This window comes from Heterocephalus glaber, unplaced genomic scaffold, assembly GCF_053883595.1.
Source record: "Heterocephalus glaber isolate CG9 unplaced genomic scaffold, H.glaber_assembly_v1.0 deba00001141, whole genome shotgun sequence".
Taxonomy (NCBI): Eukaryota; Metazoa; Chordata; class Mammalia; order Rodentia; family Bathyergidae; genus Heterocephalus; species Heterocephalus glaber.
The window spans coordinates 1,416,114-1,438,848 of record NW_028258201.1 but is presented as its reverse complement, the minus strand read 5'-3'; the positions used below and the strand labels follow the sequence as shown (position 1 = coordinate 1,438,848).

At 40.3% G+C, this 22,735-nt stretch overlaps 1 protein-coding gene across 1 annotated transcript; it reads right to left on the bottom strand.

Annotated features, from left to right (window-relative positions):
• Positions 1-15,668: 15,668 nt before the first annotated feature.
• On the bottom strand, positions 15,669-19,785 carry LOC101706353 (HLA class II histocompatibility antigen, DR alpha chain). Its single transcript, XM_004846872.4, is given in 5 exon segments — positions 15,669-15,783; positions 15,786-15,833; positions 16,116-16,397; positions 16,851-17,096; positions 19,578-19,785. Coding segments are annotated over 5 exon segments (762 nt in total). The 5' UTR covers positions 19,660-19,785; the 3' UTR covers positions 15,669-15,679.
• Between the last annotated feature and the right edge of the window lie 2,950 nt (positions 19,786-22,735).

Sequence of the window (22,735 nt, the reverse complement as noted above, 5' to 3'; positions counted from 1 at the left end):
AAGAAATGGATGATGCTAGAAATGTTTTTGAAGGAATAATGACTTCCCAACTGTCTTAGTTACTTTTTTCTCGTTGCTGAGACAAAATACCTAACACCCAAAGGTAAAGGGGGAAAGATTTATTTGGCTCACAGTTCATAAGTTTTAGCCCATAATCGGCTGGCTGCAAGGCAGAGTAGCAGAGGGTAACAGTTCACGGCAGCGACAGCGGAAGACAGCCCAAGCAGCAAGGAACCTTAACAGCCAATTCCACCCCTTTTATCTTATTCAAACTACTTGAGGGGGTAGCACTCACACCCTTAATCCTGGTGCCCTCGGGCCAGCCCCACCGTAAATCAGTAAATCAATCGCACACTCTAGATTCAGCCTCCTCTGAGAAGGCCCGAGGCTTTGGGGAAACCTCTAAACAAAAGCCCTAAAACCAACTTCGATGAAAGTTTTTAAGCTTGTATGCCTGACGTATTTCACTTAATATTATTGAGACAATACAGCAAAGAGTGTTTTAAGAGACTTTAAATACTAAAATTTTAGTCCACAAAGATGTCACAACCCCAAATGTATATGCACCAAACAACTAAGTTGCAAATAAGTGAAGCCACAGCCAATAGAATTGAAAGAAAAACTAGATAAACCCACAATCACACGTGAAGACTCCAGCACCTCTCTCTGAGCAATTAATAAAATAATTAAACAGAAATTTAGCAGGAATATAAAATTTAACCACATTAATGAATAGGATCTAATTGACACTTAAAGATTATGCTACCAAACAGCAGCAGAATGAATATTCTTTTCAAGTGCCTCTGGAACATTTACCAAGTCATACCATATCCTAGGCCATAAAAGGAACCTCAACAAATGTTAAAGAATTGGATGCAGGCAGAGTGAGTTCTGGACACAATGAAATTAAACTGGTAATCAATAACATGAAGAAAACCAATCAATTCAAACACTTGAAAAATTGCTAACATACTTCTAAGAAGCTCCTGGGTGAAAAAGGATGTTTCAAGGGAAATTTTAAAAATATGTTGCTCACAAGGGCAAGGTCCCAAGTTCGATCACTGGTACCAAAAATATATATATATATACACATATATATATGTTGAGCTAAATGAATATGAAAATAACAACGTATCAAAATTTGTGGGACACAGCTAAAGCAGTGCTTAAAAATATATTTAGAGTATAGTTTGACAAAGAGTGAAGGTCAAAAATCAATAATCTAGGTTCCTACCTCAAAAAACTAGAAAAAAAAAAAAGGAGCAAAATAACCTAATGTAAAGACAAAAAAGGAAATAATAAGTTTAAGACCAGAAGTAAATGAAATTAAAAAGAGAAAAACAATACAGAATATCAATGAAAGGAAAAAATTGTCCTTTGAAAAGATGAATAGAATTTACAAATTCAAGAAAAACTGACAAATAAAAAGAGAGAGAGAGAAGACACAAATCACCACAATTAGGAATGAAGTGGCATAATTCTACAGACTGTTTAAACATCAGTAGTACACTAAAGGAATACAACAAACAACCGTGTCTATAAATTTGACAATTTAGATGAAATCAAATTCCTTAAGAAGCACAAACTCCCATGACAGTAAATAAATTTAATAGCTCTATAACTTCTTGACTATTTCATCTCTCTGACTTTTCCTTTTAGTACATGTTTGCAGTACATGCAGTTTACAGTCATCTTGGGGAGTGGGCACATGTACATACCACAGCTTGATTCTTTTTTAATCCCTTTCCCTCCTGCCTCTCCTCTCCTCTTCTAAATCTCTTTTCCCCACTTTGGTTCTTGTTGATATTATTAATCTTTTCTCATGTTTATGACATACAGTGTTTACATTCCTTGAGGTTATTAGGTTCCTGTACATGGAATATCTTTATTCTATTTAAATTCTCCTATAAATTTTAAAAGATTGAATTCATAATTTGAAGATTGACAGAAGAGAAATTTCCATGTCTAGATAGTTTCACTGGAGACATGTACCAAACATTTTAGGTAGAATTAATACAAAAGCTACAGAATTTTTCCTGAAAAATGGAAGAGAATACATTCTAACTTATTTTATGAGGCCACGTTTGCTGATATCAAAAGCAAAGACAATAGAACAAAAAAATTAAAAACCAATATATATTCATGAGTGTAAATGCCAGACTCCTTAAAAATATATTACCAGTGTAAAACCAAACAAAAATTATTAAGTGAGCTTCATTTAGGATGTAAATCTGATTTTATGTTTAAAATTAATTAGTGTAATATATCATATTAATGAACTAAAGAAAAACAATACAGTCATTTCAATTGATACAGTAAAAGTATCTGAGAAAAAATTGCTCATTCATGACAAAACCTACAAAATAGTTGGAGTATAAGAGCACTTCCCATCATGCCTAAAAATATTACTGTTAAATCATTGTTTTGCAGTTCTATTGAACCCAGGGCCTATGTACAGTAGACAATCATTCCACCACTGCATCCTCAAACAGTAAATTATACTGAATGGCGAAAGACCAACGCTTTTCTTCTTTTACTCTGTTGCACCTGGGGGCCGAGCACCACTGCTCTTCTGTCCAAGTAACCTACTAGGATCCTAAAACTCAGCCCCAGTACAAAAATTAGAGGGACAAAGTTTAACGAAAGGAAGACACTTTATTTGTAAAGAGGAAAAGGACAGGGGAATGGACAGCTACCCTGATAAGGAAGAATCAGTGCAGGGAGATCTGGAAGGATGGAGGCCAAGGGGGCCTTTGCTGTCAGCTGATTTTACAGGGGGGTGAGTGACCCTCCCCCCTTCCCCCAAACTTGGCTTCCAGGCACATCTGTCTAACATCGTTTCCTCCAGTGACCTACACGTAGCTTCTCTTCTTTCTTTCTGTCTGTTTTCTTGTCCTTGACCTACTTTTGAAGGCCTTCTCTTTGGGATGGGCAGCTAGTTGGGAAGAGGGTGGCTTATTCAGTTAGTTTAGAGTTAATAAGGAGGCACGCAGGTGTCTATTGTACTTTATAATGACCTTAAGTGACTAACACAGTGACTCTAGAGCGGATACCCCCACACGCATGTGTATCTGTGTATATATACACCTATGTTAGAGCATAGGTGTGAGTCCATACCCACACCTTTGCTTCCTCTATATTTTATTGAAGATGGAAGCAGCTTATTGTTTGTGCCCCAGCCTTCTCTCTGTGTTCCCCCATCAGCTCTTTTTCTGGTCTCTTGGTGCAAGTCCCGAGGCCATTCGGTGCCTTTCTTTATCTGGTTTTTCTCTTTTTCTACCCCTGTCCCTGATGTATAGAGAATTTTTTTAGAAAATTTGTTTTTAATTCCTTCTAGTCATGATTAGCTAGAAGACCCAATGAGGACGCTGTTCTATTTGTTTTTCCTGTCTACAGACCCTGACCCTACAGCTCCCACAAATAAAGGAGTCTCAAAGAGACCCAATTAATTAATTAATTGTAAAAGAATTCATGAAGGTCATAGGATTCAAGATCAACCAAAATCAATTTTACTTCTGTATACATAAATAAAATTAAAATACTATGTAATTTATAATCACTCAAAAGAAGAGTAACGCTTGAGTATGACACTAACAGATTGTGTACAGGACTCATACAGAATTGCTAATTAAACATCAAGAAATGAAGAGACCATGTTCACCAATGAGAAAACTGAACACAATTATGTTGCTACTTCACTTCTCCCCCAAATTGATAGCCAAGTTTAATACAATTTCTACTTAGATAAAAAAACAAATCCAAGAGGTATTAAAGTAATTTTAACAGGCTCCACCAGTTCCCCACCAGCCACCACGACAGGGTGAGGAGGACCCCCTCCACACCGGGCAGGGGCAGCCCCACCAGCTGACGGCTTGGCCTCGCCTCCAACCACACTCCGCACCCCATTCCACCCCCCGCCCTCTGGCCTTTTGGGTGTGCAGCTACTTGGTTACACACTGCAGAGGCACAGGGGGACATAAAAGCCATTGTCCTGAGCGCCAGAAGTGAACAACAGAGAGAGGGCCTGTCTCAGGCTCCCTGATGAAAACAAGCCCACTGGAAAAGTGAAGGGAGTCTCTGCAGTAAAGGCACCCCAGACCACCGTGTGTGGTACGTTGGAGGGATCATCAGCTTCCATTGGAAACTGGACTTTCTTCAGGGGAAAAGCAGCTGAAACCTGCAGTAGAAACTTGCAGAGTGCAACCCTGCAGGAGGACAAGGAGCTCAACTTGGGACTTGCAATCAAAAATTTGCCTGAATCTCATGGGTCTGGGACTGGCTTACTGAGACTCATTGACTTATAACTGCACACTGCTGCCCACGTTGTCTTTTGTGACAGCAGAGACACACCTTGAAGGAGGCCCTTTATTTTTTAAAGGTGATAGATTAATAACTACCACAAATTGTCATTCTCTAAGGGGTATTTGATGCTATGGTGTTGCTGATTTTATGACTTGGGGTAAGGTGTCATGATTGATCTAAACAGTTTTCCTTCCTGGTATAATGAAAATGAGAGAGCCTCAGAGTCATTAGAGACTCAAAACCTAAAGACCAGCTATATCTGGAAGACACATCTGAGAAGCAATCATTCCATAAGGGTTTTAAATAGACCAACAAAGATACTTACAATAAACAACTTCATAATATCAACCCAGGAACTAAACCAGGGACGGTACCAAAAACAAAAATGAGAAGGCATTTAAGCAAGTCACAAACCCAGACTTCCACCCCACGAAAGGCAATTTCTGGGGGAAATGAGGTGCAAAAGTCTGATAATCAACCATCTGGACACCCTGAACTGATAGCACAGGAAGTAACAAAACAGATGAATGAGGCTCTAGAAAAATTCAAAACAGAAATAATCTCCCAGATAACTACAGAGATGGTGAGCAGAGTGAAAGACATGATTAGAGGCTCTAGAACAGAAACAGATAAAAAAAAAATAGATGAGCTCAGAACCACACTGGAAGCCATGAATGCCCAGCATGAGAAAGAAATGGAAACCATGATCGCCCAACATTAGAAATAAATGGAATCCATGAAACAGATTCAAACAGATATCCAGAAGATTAAAAACTCCATTGAAAGTATTCACAGCAGATTAAGGTAATGTGAAGATAGAATATCAGATATAGAAGATAGGATTGCAGTTAAGGACCATGAAAACAGAGATTTCTTAAAAATACTAAGGGACCACAAGAAATCAATTCAACAGCTGCTAGATGATGCAAAGAAGAATAGGAGACTGATAGGAGTCCACGAAAAAACAGGAGAAAGTACAATTGACATAAAAAAACTGGTGACAGAAGTAATAGTAGAAAACCTCCCAGACAGAGGTGGAGAATTGGACATACAGGTAAGTGAGGCATATAGAACTCCACTCAGCCATGATCAAAAAAAGTCTACACCTAGACATATAATAGTCAAGATCCCAGAAACTCAACAGAAGAACAAAATCCTACAAGCAGTTAGAGAAAAGAAACAAATCATCTATAAAGGAAAGCCCATCAGAATCACAGCAGACTTCTCAACACAAACCCTCAAATCAAGGAGAGCCTGGAGTGAAGTATTTCAAGCCCTAAAAGAAAATAACTTCCAACCTAGACTGTTGTATCCTGCAAAATTATCTTTCAAAATCGATGGGAAAATTAGATACTTCCATGACAAAGAACACCTGAGAAATTTCATGAACACCAAAACAGCACTCCAAACAATTCTAAGCAATATCCTAGAAAAAGGCAATGAAGGTCACAACTCCATGAGGCTCAACAGAGGGAAGCCACCAGGCAAGATAAGAAACTAAAGGGAAAAGGGGGAAAAATAAGAAATAAAAGAGCCAACAACAGCAAAGCATCATGACAAGGATGAGTCAATATCTATCAATTATAACCATCAATGTTAATGGCCTCAATTCACCAATCAAAAGAAGTAGACTGACAGAATGGATTAAGAAGCAAAATCCAGCAATATGCTGTATACAAGAAACACACCTAACTCAAAAGGAAATTCATAGACTGAAAGTAAAAGGATGGAAAATGGCTCTCCATGCGACAGGAACCCAGAAAAAAGCAGAGTAGCAATCTTATTTGCAGACAAAGTAGATTTCAAACCAAAACTAATTAAGAGAGACAAAGATGGTCATTACATCCTTGTGAAAGGAACAATCCAAGAAGAAGAGATGACAATCCTAAATATATATGCACCAAAAACGAACGCCCCCAACTATACAAAACAAATATTAGTGACATGAAAAACCAAATAACCACTAATACAATTGTAGTGGGGGACCTCAATACCCCACTATCACAAATAGACAGATCATCTAGACAAAAAATTAACAACAAAATTCTAGAACTGAACCAAGCTATTGAACAAATGGACTTGATAGATATTTACAGAGTGTTCCACCCCACAAAATCAGAATACACATTCTTTTCAGCTGCACATCAGTCATTCTCCAAAAGAGACCACATGCTAGCTCACAAGACATGTATAAGTCAATGTAAAAGAATTGAAATTAGCCCCTGTATATTATCAGACCATAGTGCAATAAAATTGGAGCTCAATAACATGAGAAACTGCAAAACTCCCACAAACACCTGGAAATTGAATAACACCCTCCTAAACAACCAATGGGTCACAGAGGAAATTAAAGAAGAAATTAGACAGTTTCTACAAGTAAATGATAATGCCAGTACAACGTATAGGAATCTATGGGACACAATGAAAGCAGTTCTATGCAAGAAATTCATAGCAGTGAATGCCCATATTAGGAAAACAGAGAGAACTCAGATAAATAACCTAATGCAGAACCTCAAACTCCTAGAAAAAGAAGAGAATAACAAACCCAAAGCCCACACAAGAGAGGAAATTACAAAGATCAGAGCAGAAATCAAGGCAATGGAGACTAAGAGAACGATACAAAAAATTAATGAATCAAAGAGTTGGTTTTTTGAAAGAATAAATAAAATCGATAAACCTTTAGCCAATCTTATCAAAAAAAGGAAAGAAAAGACTCAAATCCATGCAATTAAGAACAAAAAAGGGGAAGTCACAACAGAACCAGCAGAAATCCAGAGCATCATCAATACCTACTTCGAGAACCTGTACTCTAATAAAATGGAAAACACAGAAGAAATGGACAGATTCCTAGATACATATGAATTGCCAAAGTTAAATGAAGAAGATATAGAAATTCTAAACACCCCAATTACAATGAGTCAAATTGAAAATGTAGTAAAATATTTACCAACAAAGAAAAGCCCAGGTCCGGATGGCTTCACTGCTGAATTCTACAAGACATTTAAAGAAGAACTAACACCATTACTCTTTAAACTCATCAAGGAAATTGAAAGGGAAGCAAGGCTTCCAAATTCATTCCTGAAAGCAAGTGTTACCTTGATTCCAAAACCAGGGAAAGACCCAATCCAAAAAGAGAACTAAAGACCAATCTCCCTAATGAAGACAGATGCAAAAATCCTCAACCAGATACTGGCAAACAGAATACAGAGGGTCATCAAGAAGATCATACACCCTGACCAAGTCGGATTTATCCCAGGGATGCAAGGATGGTTCAACATTCATAAATCAATAAATGTAATACACCATATTAACAGAGTCAAGGACAAAAACCATATGATCATCTCAATAGATGCAGAAAAAGCATTTGACAAAATCTAACACCCATTCATGATAAAAACCCTACAGAAAATTGGAATAGAAGGTCTTTATGTCAACCTGATTAAGACTATGAAAAACCAACAGGCAACATCATACTAAATGGTCAAAAACTGAAAACTTTCACGCTAAAATCAGGAACAAGACAAAGATGTCCACTATCACCATTCCTGTTCAATATAGTTCTGGAAACAGCCACGGCAATAAGAAAAGAGAAAGAAATAAAAGGAATAAAATAGGAAAGGAAGAAGTTAAACTCTCATTATTTGCTGATGATATGATACTTTACATAGAAGACCCAAAAAAAACTCTATCAAAAGACTTCTAGACTTAATTGACAGATTCAGTAGAGTAGCTAGATATAAGGTCAACACTCAAAAAACAATAGCCTTCTTATACATAAATAGCAGACTCATTGAGAGAGAAATTAGGGAAACAATTCCTTTTGCAATAGCATCCAAAAAAATGAAATATCTAGGAATCAATCTAACAAAGGAAGCAAAAGACGTCTACACTGAAACCTACAGCACCCTGAAAAAGGAGATCGAGGAGGATATAAGAAAGTGGAAAGACATCCCTTGTTTCTGGGTAGGAAGAATCAATATAGTGAAAATGGCTATTCTTCCAAAACTGCTATATACATTTAATGCAATGCCAATTGAAATTCCAACAATATACTTCACAGAGCTAGAGAAAACAATTCAAAAATTCATTTGGAACCAGAAGAGACCTAGAATAGCAAAAGGAATTCTAGGCAACAGAGACATGGCTGGGGGTATCACAATACCCAACTTGAAGCTATACTACAAAACTACTGTGATAAAAACAGCATGGTACTGGCAAAGAAACAGACCCGAGGATCAGTGGAATAGATTAGAAGATGCAGAAACAACTTCAGACATACTCAGCCACCTCATCTTTGACAAAGGAGCCAACCACCCTCATTGGAGGAAAGATAGCCTATTTAATAAATGGTGTTGGAAAAACTGGATTTCAACCTGTCAGAGATTAAAACTAGACCCATATCTATCACCATGCACTAAACTAAGATCTAAATATTAAGATAGAAAACACTAAACTTCCTGGAAGACAAGTTAGGTAGAACTCTTGAAGATATTGGCATAGGAAAAGACTTCATGAACAAAACCTCAGTAGCACGGGAACTAGCAGAAAGAATCAACAACTGGGATTTCATCTTATTAAAAAGCTTCTGGGCCAGGGATTTAGCTCAGTGTTTTGCTGCCTGCTGTGCAAGTGCAAGGACCCAATTTCGATCCCTGGTACCAAAAAAAAAAAAAAAAAAGCTTCTGCACTGCAAGAGAAACCACCAACAGAGCTAATAGACAACTTACAATGTGGGGGAAAAAAATTTTAGCAGCTGTAACTCAGACAAAGGGCTACTATCTAGAATATATAAAGAACTGAAAAAAATCAGACCCTCCAAATTCAAAGACCCAATTCAAAATTGGGCATCTGAAATGAACAGACATTTCTCAGACAAAGAAGTAAAAGCAGCAAATAAATATATGAAAAAGTGTTCAACATCACTGATCATTCAAGAGATGCAGATGAAAACAACACTGAGATTCCACCTCACCCCAGAAAGAATGGCTGCTATCAAGAAATCAACCAATAACAAATGCTGGCTGAGGTGTGGAGAGAAAGGAACCCTTCTCCATTGTTGGTGGGAGGGCAGACTGGTGCAATCACTGTGGAAATCAGTATGGAGAAACCTCAAAGAACTAGGGCTGGAGGTCCCATTTGACCCAGCTATTCCCCTGCTAGGTATTTTCCCAAAGGAATTAAAATAATCATACCGCAGAGATATATGTGTACACATGTTTATTGTGGCACAGTTTGTCATAGCTAAAGCTTGGTAACACCCCAAGTGCCCATCAACTGGAAACTGGATAAAGAAGATGTGGGGATTTTTTATAAAATGGAATACTACTCAGCCATAAAGAATGAGAAACTAGAGTCATTTATAGCTAAATGGATGCATATTGAGGCCATACTCTTAAGTGAAATAAATAAGACACACATGTGTAAATACCGAATAGTTTATCTAGTGTGAGAAACTGATAGTGTAAATAAGGACTAAAAGGATTAATAACTAATAAGTGATACTTTGAAACAGGAAAAGGTCCAAAGGTGTAGGGGTGGTGGGAGGAGATGGGGAAAGGAAAGAATGGAAAGGAAAAATTATGAGAAAAGAAAAAAAATGGAAATGAAGTCTATATAAATAGGGAAGGGTGGAGGGGTGAAGGGCGCACAGGGAATGGGGAAAAAATAAGAACCAAGATTCATCATGTTCAGGTACAAGCACCCAAAGATAAATGTAAATGTACTGTATACCTAAAATGTACCAATAAAAGAATTTAAGCAAATAAATAAATAAAGTAATTTTAACACTTATATAGACAAAGTTATTCCAAAATTAATATTTAAAAGCAAGATAATTAGAACATATAAAACAAATTTGATAAAGAGAAATAAAGTTGGAGAAGTCACTATGACAAAATTTTTAAAATTTTTTACAGGTATAGAAATTAAGACTTACCAAGGTAGGGCCTGAGGAAGATTTCTGATACATGCCAGCAGGACCATTATAGGTAAAAGATAAACATCAGTAAATTGGCCTTTGTAAAAACTAAAAACTTTTTTCTGTAAAATATATTCTTAAAAGCCAAAAGGATAAGCTACAGATAAGGAGCAAATATTTAAGAGCTACATGTATCACAAAGGACATGTTATCTAGAATATATAAAGAAATCCCAAAACTTCATAGTTTAAAAAGTATAATTACAGAACAGGCAAGTGACATGATGAGACATTTTACCAAAGAAGAAATAGATGGAAAATAAGCATCAAGAATAATGTGCAATCACTCCCATTAGAGAAATGCAAATTGATAACATGACGAGCTGTCACTGCATACCTTTTGAAAGGAACTAAAATAAAAATTACTCACAATGCCAAATGCTGATGAGAATGCAGAAAAGCAATTTCTCATGCACTGATAGAATGTAAAATGGTAGTCTCTCTAGAAAATAGTTTGGCAATTTCTTGATAAACTAAACATATATTTGCTACATGATGTAGCAATTATGGTCCAGGATTTTACATCAGAGAAATGAAGACTCATCTTCACACAAATGTTCATTAACAACTTTATAAGCAGTAGTCCCAAACCAGAAGCATCCAGGATATCCCTCAATGCGCAGTAACAAACTGTGGTACAACCATACCAAGAAATATTACTCAGTAGTTAAAAAGAACACATGCTACAACTTGGATGGCTCTCAAAGATATAATGCTGAGTAAAAAATGCCAGTTTCAAAGAGCCACAACCTGTATGACTCCACTTAGCTAACATCCTTGGAATGGCACAAACATGGACTGAAGACATCACTGATTGTTAAGTGGTAGGATGATGTGTGTAGGAGAAGTTATAGCTATAAACACTGTTTCCTTCAAAATAAAACCTAACCAGAAAAGAAACTTGGACAGTAATTAATAGCTGGTCATTACCATGGTGATGGTCAGTGTCACGCAGAAGATTATAGCTTACTATTTGCTTGCTTGGTGGCTACTCTGAAATGGCACATAGAGCAAAGACAGGCTGATTGGGGCTGGCGTTTTAATATCTAGTTAGGTCTTATTTGGGGGAAGCGTGGGATTACCACAAAAGAAATCTCTGTGGTAAAGGAATAGGATTTGTGCTTAATTGTGCATTCTACAAATGTGGTACAACATAGGCATCAAAGCACACACACCCTACACCAGTGGCAGTTTCTGGGCTTGGGTATCTTACTATGGTCAGGTCAGATCATACAGTGGAGACACTGGGTGAAGAGGTGGTGTATTTGCAATTTCCTATCAACTTATAATTATTTCAAACTAAAAGTTTTTTAAAGTGGCTTTCTGGATGAAATCTGTAACCCTCACAGTGCCAGATGTCAGCAAAGATGAAGGACAAACAGGGACTCTCATACATTGCTGACAGGAGTACAACATTGGACAGCTGCTTTGGAGGCCACTCAGCGGTTGGCTGCAAAGCCAGACGTACTCTTAAAACATAAATCAGGAGCCGCACTTCTAAGTATTTATCCAAATGAGTAGATAACTTATGACTAGTCAAAAACTTTTATGTGTACTTATAGTACTTTTATTCATAATTGCTCAAAATTGGAAGCAACCAAGATACCTCTCAATGGGTAAGTGCATAAGGAAACTGTGGTACATCCGTAAAGTAGAGTATCATTCATCATTGCAGAGAAATACACTCTCAAGCTATGACAAGACACAGAGGAAACTTATGTGCATCCAGCTAAGTGAAAGAAACCAGTCTGAGAAGGCTGTGTACCCTACGACTGTGGCTATGTAACATCCCGGAGAAGACAAAACTAGAGAGGCAGTAACTAGATGAGCAGTTGGTTGCTAGGGGTCCAGAGAGAGGGGAGAAGGGGGGAGTAGGCAGAACACAGAGCATTTTTAGGTCAGTGAAAGTATTCTGCATGCAACTGTAAGAGTAGATATATGACTTTAAGTATTTATCAGAATCTATAGAGCTGTCTTCTACAGGGTAAGCCTAATAGCTATGGACTTTAGTTAATAAGTATAAATATTGGTTTATCAGTTATAACAAGTATACCACATTGTGAGAGATGTTAATAGTAGTAGAAACTGAATGTGGGGAAAAGGAATGTGGAAACTGCTTTCTCTGCAATTTTTTATAAATTTAAAACCACTGCAATCAAGTATGTTAAAAATTTGTTTACTTGTATGGGAGGATATGGATTTTTAAATTCCATACTTGTCTAAGTTTTAGTGTATTCTCTATCTTGAGTTCTGTTTATTTAAGAATAAAATTACACACCTCTGCCTAGTCTATCCTCAACAGTCTCCAGATTCTACTTTCTCTTTCCATAAGTAGAAAAATTTGTTATGCATACTAAGTCTTGGCCTGTGATTCTTTGTTTTGCTTCTCTTATGTTTTTATCCTAAGGCTGTAGAAGTTTTGAGGAAAACAATGTAATTTTCAATGTTTGCCATATTTTCACCAACCAGTTTCTAAGTATTTTGCTTTTCTTTCCTTTATTTTTTGTAATGACTCATTGTAGTAAAAATTGACATCAGTGTTTTCATTGAAAATCTGAGGCAACGTTAAGATGCCAGTGAAGACATAGCTCGTCAATGATAGAACCAAGGTGAGATACAGCCTAACTCACTGCAATAGCAGTTGTTTGTCTGTTATCACACCATCACGAATAATTAACCTTTATAGTGCCAATCAGCTTAGGGTTCTTTTGCTCCATTTAGGTGGAAATCATGAATTTGAAAAGTGCAGTTCTGCCAGCAGTCCTGACCTCACCAGATCACACCAGATGATACTGGATTCCAACAGCTGGTGCAGCCTGCTGCTGGTCACTGCCACTGCCCCCGTTTGCAGCCGTCTTGTGCCAGACACCATAGGTCAACTCCAATGCGTGCTGTTCTCTGCCGCCCATCTTTGCTGACTGCTGGTCTCTGGAATCTTCGGCGCTAACAACCCTTAGTGTTTACTGCTCTCTCCTTTGACATGATCAAGACTACTCAAGAAACAAATCATAAGAGCAGGTTCACAGAACTGTGGCGGCAAGCCTTTACTTCTGCAGGGCCCGTCGCAGTGCACGGTGGTCAGCACTCTAGAGGGAGCCTCTCAGACCAACCTAAGAGTGGGGGGGTGCTGCTTATATAGCAGCTGCAGGCCTGTGATTGGTCCAAGTGCAGGCCCCTGATTGGTGCAAGGCTCCAGGACAGCTCAGCTCTCCTGGCTGTGATCCAGTGAGGGGGCAGGGCTGAAACCTGGGACTCTTCTGGAAGGCTGGCTGTGGGGTTGGAGATGTGAGCAGTGGACCCAGGTCCCTCCCTCCTTGGTGTCAGCCATACCAGGTGCGCCCTCTCCCTTCTCCAAAGAGGCAACGGTAGCCTCTGAAGTGGCAGGGCAGACGAGGGGCCCCACACTGATGGTGGCGTTGCACTCATGGCGGAGTGGCGTCGAGGACAGTGGTTGCTGGACGATCAGGGAAGACACTGAAGCACGTAGTCCCAGCCCATTTGAGGGGCGAAGGAGAGGGGCCCAAAAGCCAAGCCACACGGCCCTCCAGCCTGCAGGGGTGGGGGTGGGAGATGGAGGAAGGAGCTAGGTGGTGGGAGGGTTGGGTGCCTGTCCTTTGTCTCTTTTCTGATTTGTGGTAGGTTCCGGCAACCATTTTAGAAATACTGGAAAAGTTTCACAGTCAAATTTAATTCGCTGTATTTCACGTGTTCTTTCCTTCATTTTAAGGCTATATCCTGCCCCCTGCTTTGACTCACTTTCACCTCAAGGCACATCTCCAAATGTAATACAGTTCCAAAAATAAGTCAGACTCTTCTCCTAGTAATGGAACAGATGTACAAGACCATGTCTACAGACTGCCTAGGTTAATGCCAGCCTTTGGTGCCCAATCCCATTCCTAAGTCTGGAATAAGTGACTCTGATATGAGTGTAAATCCTGAAAAATATGTGGATCCACTTTTCATCCTGCTCCCCACTCTATCCCTGTTGGTTCCCCTCCATCTCTCTCATTCATCTTCAGAGGCCAAACTCCAGGATTTGAGATTCACTCTACTGAAGATATAGGCACATCACTGACTTAAAGGCTCAAGAACCAAAACAGATCTGGAACCTGTTGCTCAGGAGAGATCTATCAAAAACAAAACTAAACCCAATCCTGCTCTAGAGTTACACAGATGAGGATTTCCAGCAACAGAACTGTCTGTAGATGCTTGAAATGAAAATGAGTTCTAATGAGCCAGGGTTTCTGATTAATTCCACAGTTTAAAATACATTTCAACATTCAGGTCTTTCAGGACAAAAAGATCACATCTATTTCCCAGACACCCTCACCCCCAAAAAGAACTAGCTCAGACACTGAAAACTCTACCACAATTCATAAAAATACTTTATTGTATGTAGAAAACTGACAGTTTGGAGAAACCCCAAGCAATAAGTACAAAGGAGGTGTTCCCATGCAATAGTTAGAAAGTTACATAACAGAATCCTTCGGGATGTATTCCAGAGGAATTGTCCAGTGATAATAAAATAATGAGAAATAGAGGGGAACAAACACAGCAAGGGGCAGTGGACAGGAGGCCCAGCTCGATGTTAGAGCATGGACAGACTGGGGAAGGCATCATCACATTTGCAGTGCAGGGCTGGAAAACGCTGAAAGTTATCCAAACCAGGCAAGAAGCTTCTTCATTGATCTTCTCTTTAAGAAAAGCCATCACCTGTAGTAGAACATGCATCGTTACTAAGGAGTTTAAGATGAATATTTTGCATTCTTTCCTTCAGATATCTTCCTCTTTTAATGATTTTGCTATGGAAAAGTCTTTTAATATTTATCTGCCCTCTCTTAAAGACAACATTTCCAACATAAGCTGTAAACCTACACCTGCTTTCCAAGTGATCATGAAAAAGCAACCATTCTTTATTTATTTTTAGATCTTTTGAAAGCACTTTTCAGCCTGGAGGATTAAAAGGGAGCATTGGTCCCTATAAGATTGCTGTTTCATGCAATGAATTTACCACAACCCCAGTGGATCTGGACTCCGGAAATGCTTCTGCACTGACAGGATGCTTCAGGAAAGTGTGTAAACCTTGAGGCCTACATTCCTAAGCTGGTGAGGTGCAGTATTTCAGTGATAAACAATGGTCTTATGTGCAGGAGATCATTTCTAAGACTTATTCAGGTGTCATCTATGAGCTTGTGTATCCAAAGGGATGACAGATCCTGGAGTTCTGGGGTACCATGTGATGCCAATGTCTGATCTGTTCTAGCAAAGAGAAATCTAAGAGGCACAACTTTCTTACCTTTTTCTCTCAAAGGCATCAGATGTATTTTTTTCTGTCTGCTTCCCTCCCTCAAATAACTACAGGTATCTTTCTCTGACCATGTCCAACCTACCTTCACACGATTCAGAGTGGCCCCTGATGTCCCGCAGCACTGTTTTTGCCCATGCCCTTGATGATCAAGACAGTCCCGACAAGGATGCCCACCAGGCCCACAGTCAGGCCCAGGCACACACCACATTCTCTGTGGTCTCTGGGAGGGGGCTTCGCTCTTCAAACTCTGAGGGGAAATAAAACAGGTAGATGGTAATAAATGTAGTAGGGAACAGCACTTAGGATCAAATGAAGTCAAGCAAATAGTTACTAATAAATTAAATAAGGGGGGAGAGAATGATGCATTGAGGGGAATACAGATGGAAAAGTAAAGGGAGCTGAGGAAAGGGAGAACACAGGTGCATGAACTGAGGCCGATGTTATGGACTACTTCTGAGTTCTAAGGGTCCAGACAGAAGCATCAGAGGAGGAAACTGCAAAATGAAGGGAACCTAAGGATTCTCCATACCCCAGTGCTTGAGAAGAGGTTGATCCAAACCCAAGTGCTCCACTTGGCAGTCGTAGACATCGTCAGTAGAGGGCAGGAAGGGCAGATAGTAGAACTTGCGGAACAGGTGGTCTTCCCTGGGTAGGAAGACTGTCTCTGACACGCCTGTGGTGACTGGCTTTCCATTTTTGAGCCATGAGACACTGAGCACCGGAGGGGAGAACTTGTCGATGAAACAGATGAGGATATTGGGTTCTCCCAGTTCCACAGGGCCGTGGGAGAGCACGGTTACCTCAGGAGGTACTAGGAGACATGGACAGAAATTAGCCTTCATTCCTTAAGCTCGCTCCTATCCCTCCCGCACTGACTTGGGTACAGAACCATCTAATGATTCTAAAGCAAAAAAGCAAAACAAAACAAAGCCATTAAACTGTACCACATTCTCAGGTACATTGCTCTAGGTACACACTAGAGCCAATACTGAGTGATGAGATATCCAAAGTCCTCATTCCTGTCTCCCCATCACGGGCTCAGGGCGGTGACTTTGGGAGTGATCATGGATGAGAGACCCAGGATTTGAGCACATCAAGAAAAGCACAAACTCACGAAGTTCTCAGGCTATGGGATGAGAATTTGTGGTTTGCTTATGGTAGGGTCAGGCCTCTGGGAGGGAAAATTATAGTATAAGGCAAAGTGCTGAAGCATATATTTTAAAGCTATGGATTTCGGCATCAAGGGATACACAGAGAGAGGTACCGTTGGCGTCCGGAGTGTTGTTGGAACGCTTCGTGATGATTCCCAGATTGGCTTTGTCCACGGCTAGATTGGCCAGTGCACCCTGTGCCTCAAAGCTGGCGTACCGTCCAAACTCTTCCAGCCTCCAGACTGTCTGCTCCTTTTTTACATCCACGTGGAAAATCTCATCACCATCAAAGTCAAACATAAACTCTCCTGTTTCATCAGGGGACAAATAGAATTCCGCCTGGATGATCTTATGTTCCTCTGAAAAAGCAGAAAAGGGAGTTAGAGCAGGAATCAGGAGAAGGACACAAAGGAGATCCTCCATGGGTGTGGGCCGGATGTGAAGGACAGAGGAGAAGCCAGATGGAGGAGAGGAGGAAGGAGAGGAGGGATGAGTGAAAACAGGAGGTCTGGACGAAAGACTCTGCACTGAACAAAGCTGGGAGGGAAGAGATGAGGGAATCAGGGCTAAGAGGGTGGGCTGAAGGCGATGACATGAAAAGGTCAGTCCTGTGACACTATTAATTGGCTCCATGTGACCAGCTGAGAAATGTCTTTCTCTTTAGAAACGCAGAACAGCCCCTAAGAGAAAAATGCTCTCTCACTGTGCTTTACCCAGGCATCAAGTACACTTGGGGAGGAAGTCCAGGGCATCTTTCTCCCAGCACAGTGCTGTGAGAAGGGAATCATGCCTTGAACAGTTTCAAGTTCAACCACTGTCTGAAGTCTGGAATCAAATGAAATCTGAAACACTTGGCTAGGGATTTAGACCAGTGGTGGAGCGCACTTGCCTAGCACGAGTTCATCCCTAGTACTGCAAAACAAGACAGAAAAAAACCCTTTTAATTCTTATTAATCTACTTCTTAGTGATCTTGAGAAGATTATTCTACCTACTTGTGCGTAATTTTCTAATTATAGTTCTGCTGAGTTTTCATTCTGCCATGGGCTTGGTTTTAAAATTGAAATGAAAAGGAAAGTAATTACTCAGTGTGCTTAGTGTGCCTAATGAGTTCACATTTTAGAGTTAGAAAGTGATTTATACTTAAGGATTAAACAAATATAATCGGGGCTTGAGGGCCACAGGAAATTCAGGTTGAGTCCTCACTGTGTTCTAGAACACTCCCTTCCTTGGGTCCAAGGTCATACTGTGATTCTCCTGTGAGAAAGGTCGGTCTGGGTCGACCTTGGTTACTTGGCCTTTCTTTAATCCTTCTTATATAAGCCTGTCCTTATGAGGCATATTCGGATTGATACTGAGTATAACCAATACCAAGAGAATAATCAACTTGAAAAGGAAAAATCTCCAACTGGAGAGCATGCAGCCCCCGTGGTGTGTGTGCAGATGACAGGGGAGCATTTCTGTACCTAATCTTCAGGGAAAAGGTGGGGGATTTTGCTATTTGACTACATGTTGATAAACCCAGCTGTTTATTTAACACTTTGGATTTATGCACAAACACAGACACTCCAGCTGTCACTTCCCATCACAAGGGAAGAACCTTTACCTTTTTAAGGTAACCATGGCCATTTAGGGCTCTTTCCCGGCCCTACAATGGCCTTATGGACCTGGAAGCTGAGTTATTACTTTGTTTCCATCCTACCTGCAAGCCTGGGTAGAGTCACTTAGGATGAAGAAGATTTTTTCCTAGTACATATTTACAACAGCACAGAAGTTTTCTTTACAGATGGCAGAGAATAGTATCAGATGCTCTACTTATTCATTTTTCTACTCTTATTACATAAGGAAGGAAAGAGGAGCTGAAGGGAGGGGAGGGAAAGGGAAAAGATAAGAATTCAGATACATCTTTTACCGGTGCAAATTCCATATGAAGAATGAGATGGTTATGTATATCTAAATTGTACCAACAAACTTAATTCATACAAAAATTATTGAAACAAACAAAGAAATGTTTCTAAGTAACAATGACATAGATCATGTGAAATCCCTTGTAGCATGGAGTGAGGGAAGGAGGTAGCTACCCCTGTCCCAGTACGGTAAATGAAATGAAATGAATATCGACATGCCTGTCTTTTTCCCTCCCTTGGGCAGACGGTTGCTTTTTAGTGACTTTGCTTCCTAATGATCTTCAATCCAGCGTCTGTGGTGAAAATATGTTGACAGAATTCACATGCCAAAAATTAACTGCCATCTATTAAGCTAAGAAAGTCTCACAGTTTTCCTCATTTAATCCTAACAAAATTATTACAATTTCTAAATTTTACAAATATAATGAAAGTTAAAGCCCAGACATATAACTTGCTAATGTCTGTCAGAATATATTCCCGCTCTTGCAGGTCTGGCTTATATTGAATCAATTAGTAATCAATCTAGTAATCAATTGCCAACTCAGTTTTGTTACTCTAAAATAAATTTGACTCACTTCTATTTGCGGTGAGGAAAGAACTCCATTAAACTGCAATTTATTCAATTTATTTGTCTTGCTTTTTTTTTTTCTTTTTTTGAGGCAGGGCCTAGCTATGTCATCCAGGCTGGCCTCGAACTCACTGTGAAGCCCAGGTTGGCCTCGAACTTACGGCGATCCTCCTGCCTCCACCTCCTGAGTGCGGGGTCGCAGGCGTGCGCCACCACGCCCGGCAAGCTGCAATGTTCACACTTTCACATTTAGACCCATATAATACCTGCCACACTTTCACACCACAGGCGACCTACAAACCCCACACCTCCTTTCTCCAAACCCTTCCCATACACTGTCCCTGGTTTTCTTCCTCTCGGCACCTACCTTTGATAGCCCATGATTCCTGAGGCCACACCAGGACAGTTATGAAGAAAAGTTCTAACACCAGGACTCCACTTACAGCCATTTTCCTCTTGGGTGCTCTGATGGGAGTCAGCAGAGCTCCCAATCGAGTTAAAATAGACAAGGATAAAAGAAAAGAAGATTAAAATGCAAATCAGTTGAGCGTTAGCCAATCAGAAAAAAATATTCTGATGACACATCTGTTGCTAGGGAGAGCGTTCTTGTAAAAGGTTCAGGACAGGAGATAGTGAAGTTCATTAGATGAAGAAGTATAATTCTTCAATAAACAGAACCAGAAACCCAGGTTTTTGACAATATTAATCAATCTCTCAGTGTCTTGTCTCTATCCAAGTTCTGGCAAGGGATCTACTTGAAGCATATTAGTGAGAATAGATAGAATCAATGGAAACACCCTAAGTGAGAGTTAAATGCAAACCTAGTTTCGGCTTTGACAGTAGGGAAACGTTTTAAAGGAAGGCGGATCATCTAAAGCCAAACCATGGGGACTACGCGAATTTGGCAGAACTGGGCAAGAGCTAAGGGGCTGTTTACCGCTTCACCTCCTGCAGTCTCCCAAACCCCAGAGTGATCAACAGCCTGTGACCCTAGGATCCGAAACAGTCTGCTCTACTTAGAGAAAAGCGGAGGAAAAACTCTGAGTCCCAGCACTCCTAAAGCTGGAGAGGGCGAGCTACTTCTTGGAACATGGGCAGCAATTACTGAGTGTTCTCCTGACTCTGCTAGGGACTGGAGGGACTGAAGCGTGGGGAACAGACCTCCCTTGGGACTCCGATCAATGACTATCACTGAGTAACCTGAGCAGAGCTTACTCACGGGGACACTAAGTGTTAGAACCTGCAGGAGGCTGTACCCTTCCTTCACTCGGTCAGGAGATTCTAACACCTCTTCTCCTGTAATGTCACCGCTAAACGTATGATCCAAAGAAAATGTTTTGACATTTCCAGGATACTGGAAGTTAGGAGGCACCGCATCCTGTTTCTGAAAATACAGTGCAATGGAAAGGACAACATCAAGGTACACATAGAAAGGACTGAAGTTCCAATACTTCTGATGCGCAGCAGCTTGGCAGTGCGGTAACCCATCAGATGGTGAGCCTGTCCTTTACCATGGGTCATGGCACCTCTTCTTAGGCTAGATTTTCCACACTGTGGTGTCAAGGGCTTACTCTTTCAGAAAGCTATCCTTACAAATTTTGAGAGCAAGCATGCTATACATTGTTGATTATCTGTTCACATCCAAAAGTTTTCAACATCCTCTGATATTAAGTCCTAGATCACTAACAGGAGGACCCAAAGTACAATTCTTCCCTAAGATTATTCAGTTATAAATTTCCTGGAAGCAAGGGGATGGGCTAGGTGAGAGTTCTACAGTATCCTGTGTGATTTTGCTTATGATTTCCTCTTTCAGAGAAAAAATAAAGCAGTCCAATTTTTCTATCTGCCTTTTACTGGCTGCCATAATACCATGTTATTAAAGACATATATATTTCATGGGAAATTCAAAGATATTTTACTTGTTGTAATAGCACTTTTAACCCAAGGAGTTTCTCAGCAACTGATGATACTGTTTAGTCCCGGAGCACTGATTGGTTCTGCCCATGAAGTTGCTAAACTTGGGAGAATTTAGAAAAGGCTTTCAGTTCTCCTTCCATGTCAGAGAAGTTTCCATTTGAACAGGACTCATGGTTTCCTGTTCTCCCAAACTCTAGCTTCCTGTACGTTTGAGGGGATTTCTGATAACACCTGAATGACATCTCCTTGATGATATTAAATGGTGAGAAGCAACTGCACCAGTCCGAGTTCAACTGGGAAATGGTAGGTCAGAGACACTCCATGAGAATTAAATCAATATAAGGAATCTGATTCCTGCCTTAAAACTCTTAGGAAGCCTGGAAGAGCGTAAGTCAGTGCAGACCCTTAACTGTAAGAAGTCAGGAACCTGTGGGAGCCCCTAGTGGCAGCACTGTTTCCCCAGAGCCCTTAGGGAGTGCACTGTCTGCTGCGGATGTCACTCATGTCTTCTCCTGCTAAAACTCACATCTGTGAAACCCTTGGGTCCATGTTACAAAATGACTTCATCCTAACTCTACCTCCCTAAGGTCATAATCCGAGTATCACTGGGAAAATATGTGTTCAGAAACTCGGAGCAAGGAAAACCGAGGAAGTGCAAATATTTTTGCGTCTTTTCCCCCAAGATATAACCAGGACCTTAGAAGCAAGTGGGAATTTTATAAAAATGCAAATGTATATAATGATCTCCATCTATCTACCTGTCTCTCAACTGTCTCTCGAATCTGCCTCCCCAACATCTCCTTCTGACTCTCCCACAGTGCCAAGTCTAAAGCCAAAGGAAACGCTCTTTCAGAGCACTAGGTTAGGACTTGGGAATGAGAGACCCCACAGGGGCCCCAGATCCGGTCAGGGGCCTCAGTACTTCATCTGTTTGTGTGGTTTGAGTTCCGAGCGCCTCCGGCCCTGTTTTAGCTTCCCCTCCCCACCCATTTCCCGCTGCACTCCGGCCTTGACGGTGTTCTTCCCTGCTGAGGATTTCCACCGGAGAGCCAAGAGGACACTCTCTAGGCCTTTCTTTCCCAACTCTCCACAAAGCAACTTTTCTTATTCTGTGTTACTTCTCCACACCCTAAGAGGTGGCAGGATCTAGTCTGTTGAAAATCTCCCTCAGAACGCAAACTGGGAACTGCTGATGGGTGGCAGGCTATGGCTCTCCTCACATGTCCTATGTTGGATAAAAGCAACAAGAGTGGGCACCTTTGAGTTGGCCCTAATGCTAGAAGAAATACTTTGAGCTTTTCCCCATTTGGAATGATGATGGCTATGGGTTTATCATATACATCCTTGATTCTGTTAAAGTTTGACCCTTCCATACCTAATTAGTTCAGGGTTTTATCTGGAAGGGATGTTGAATTTTTTTCAAATAGTATTTCATGTACTGAGATGTTCATATGATTTTTAGTCTTTTTTGTGTCTATGTGATGTATTATGTTTGACTTATGTTTGTTGAACCATCCTTGCATCCTTGGTGTGAAACCAACTTGGTCATAGTGCATGATCTTTCTGAAGTGCTGGTAATGTCAGTTTGCTAGCAGTTTTTTGAGGAGT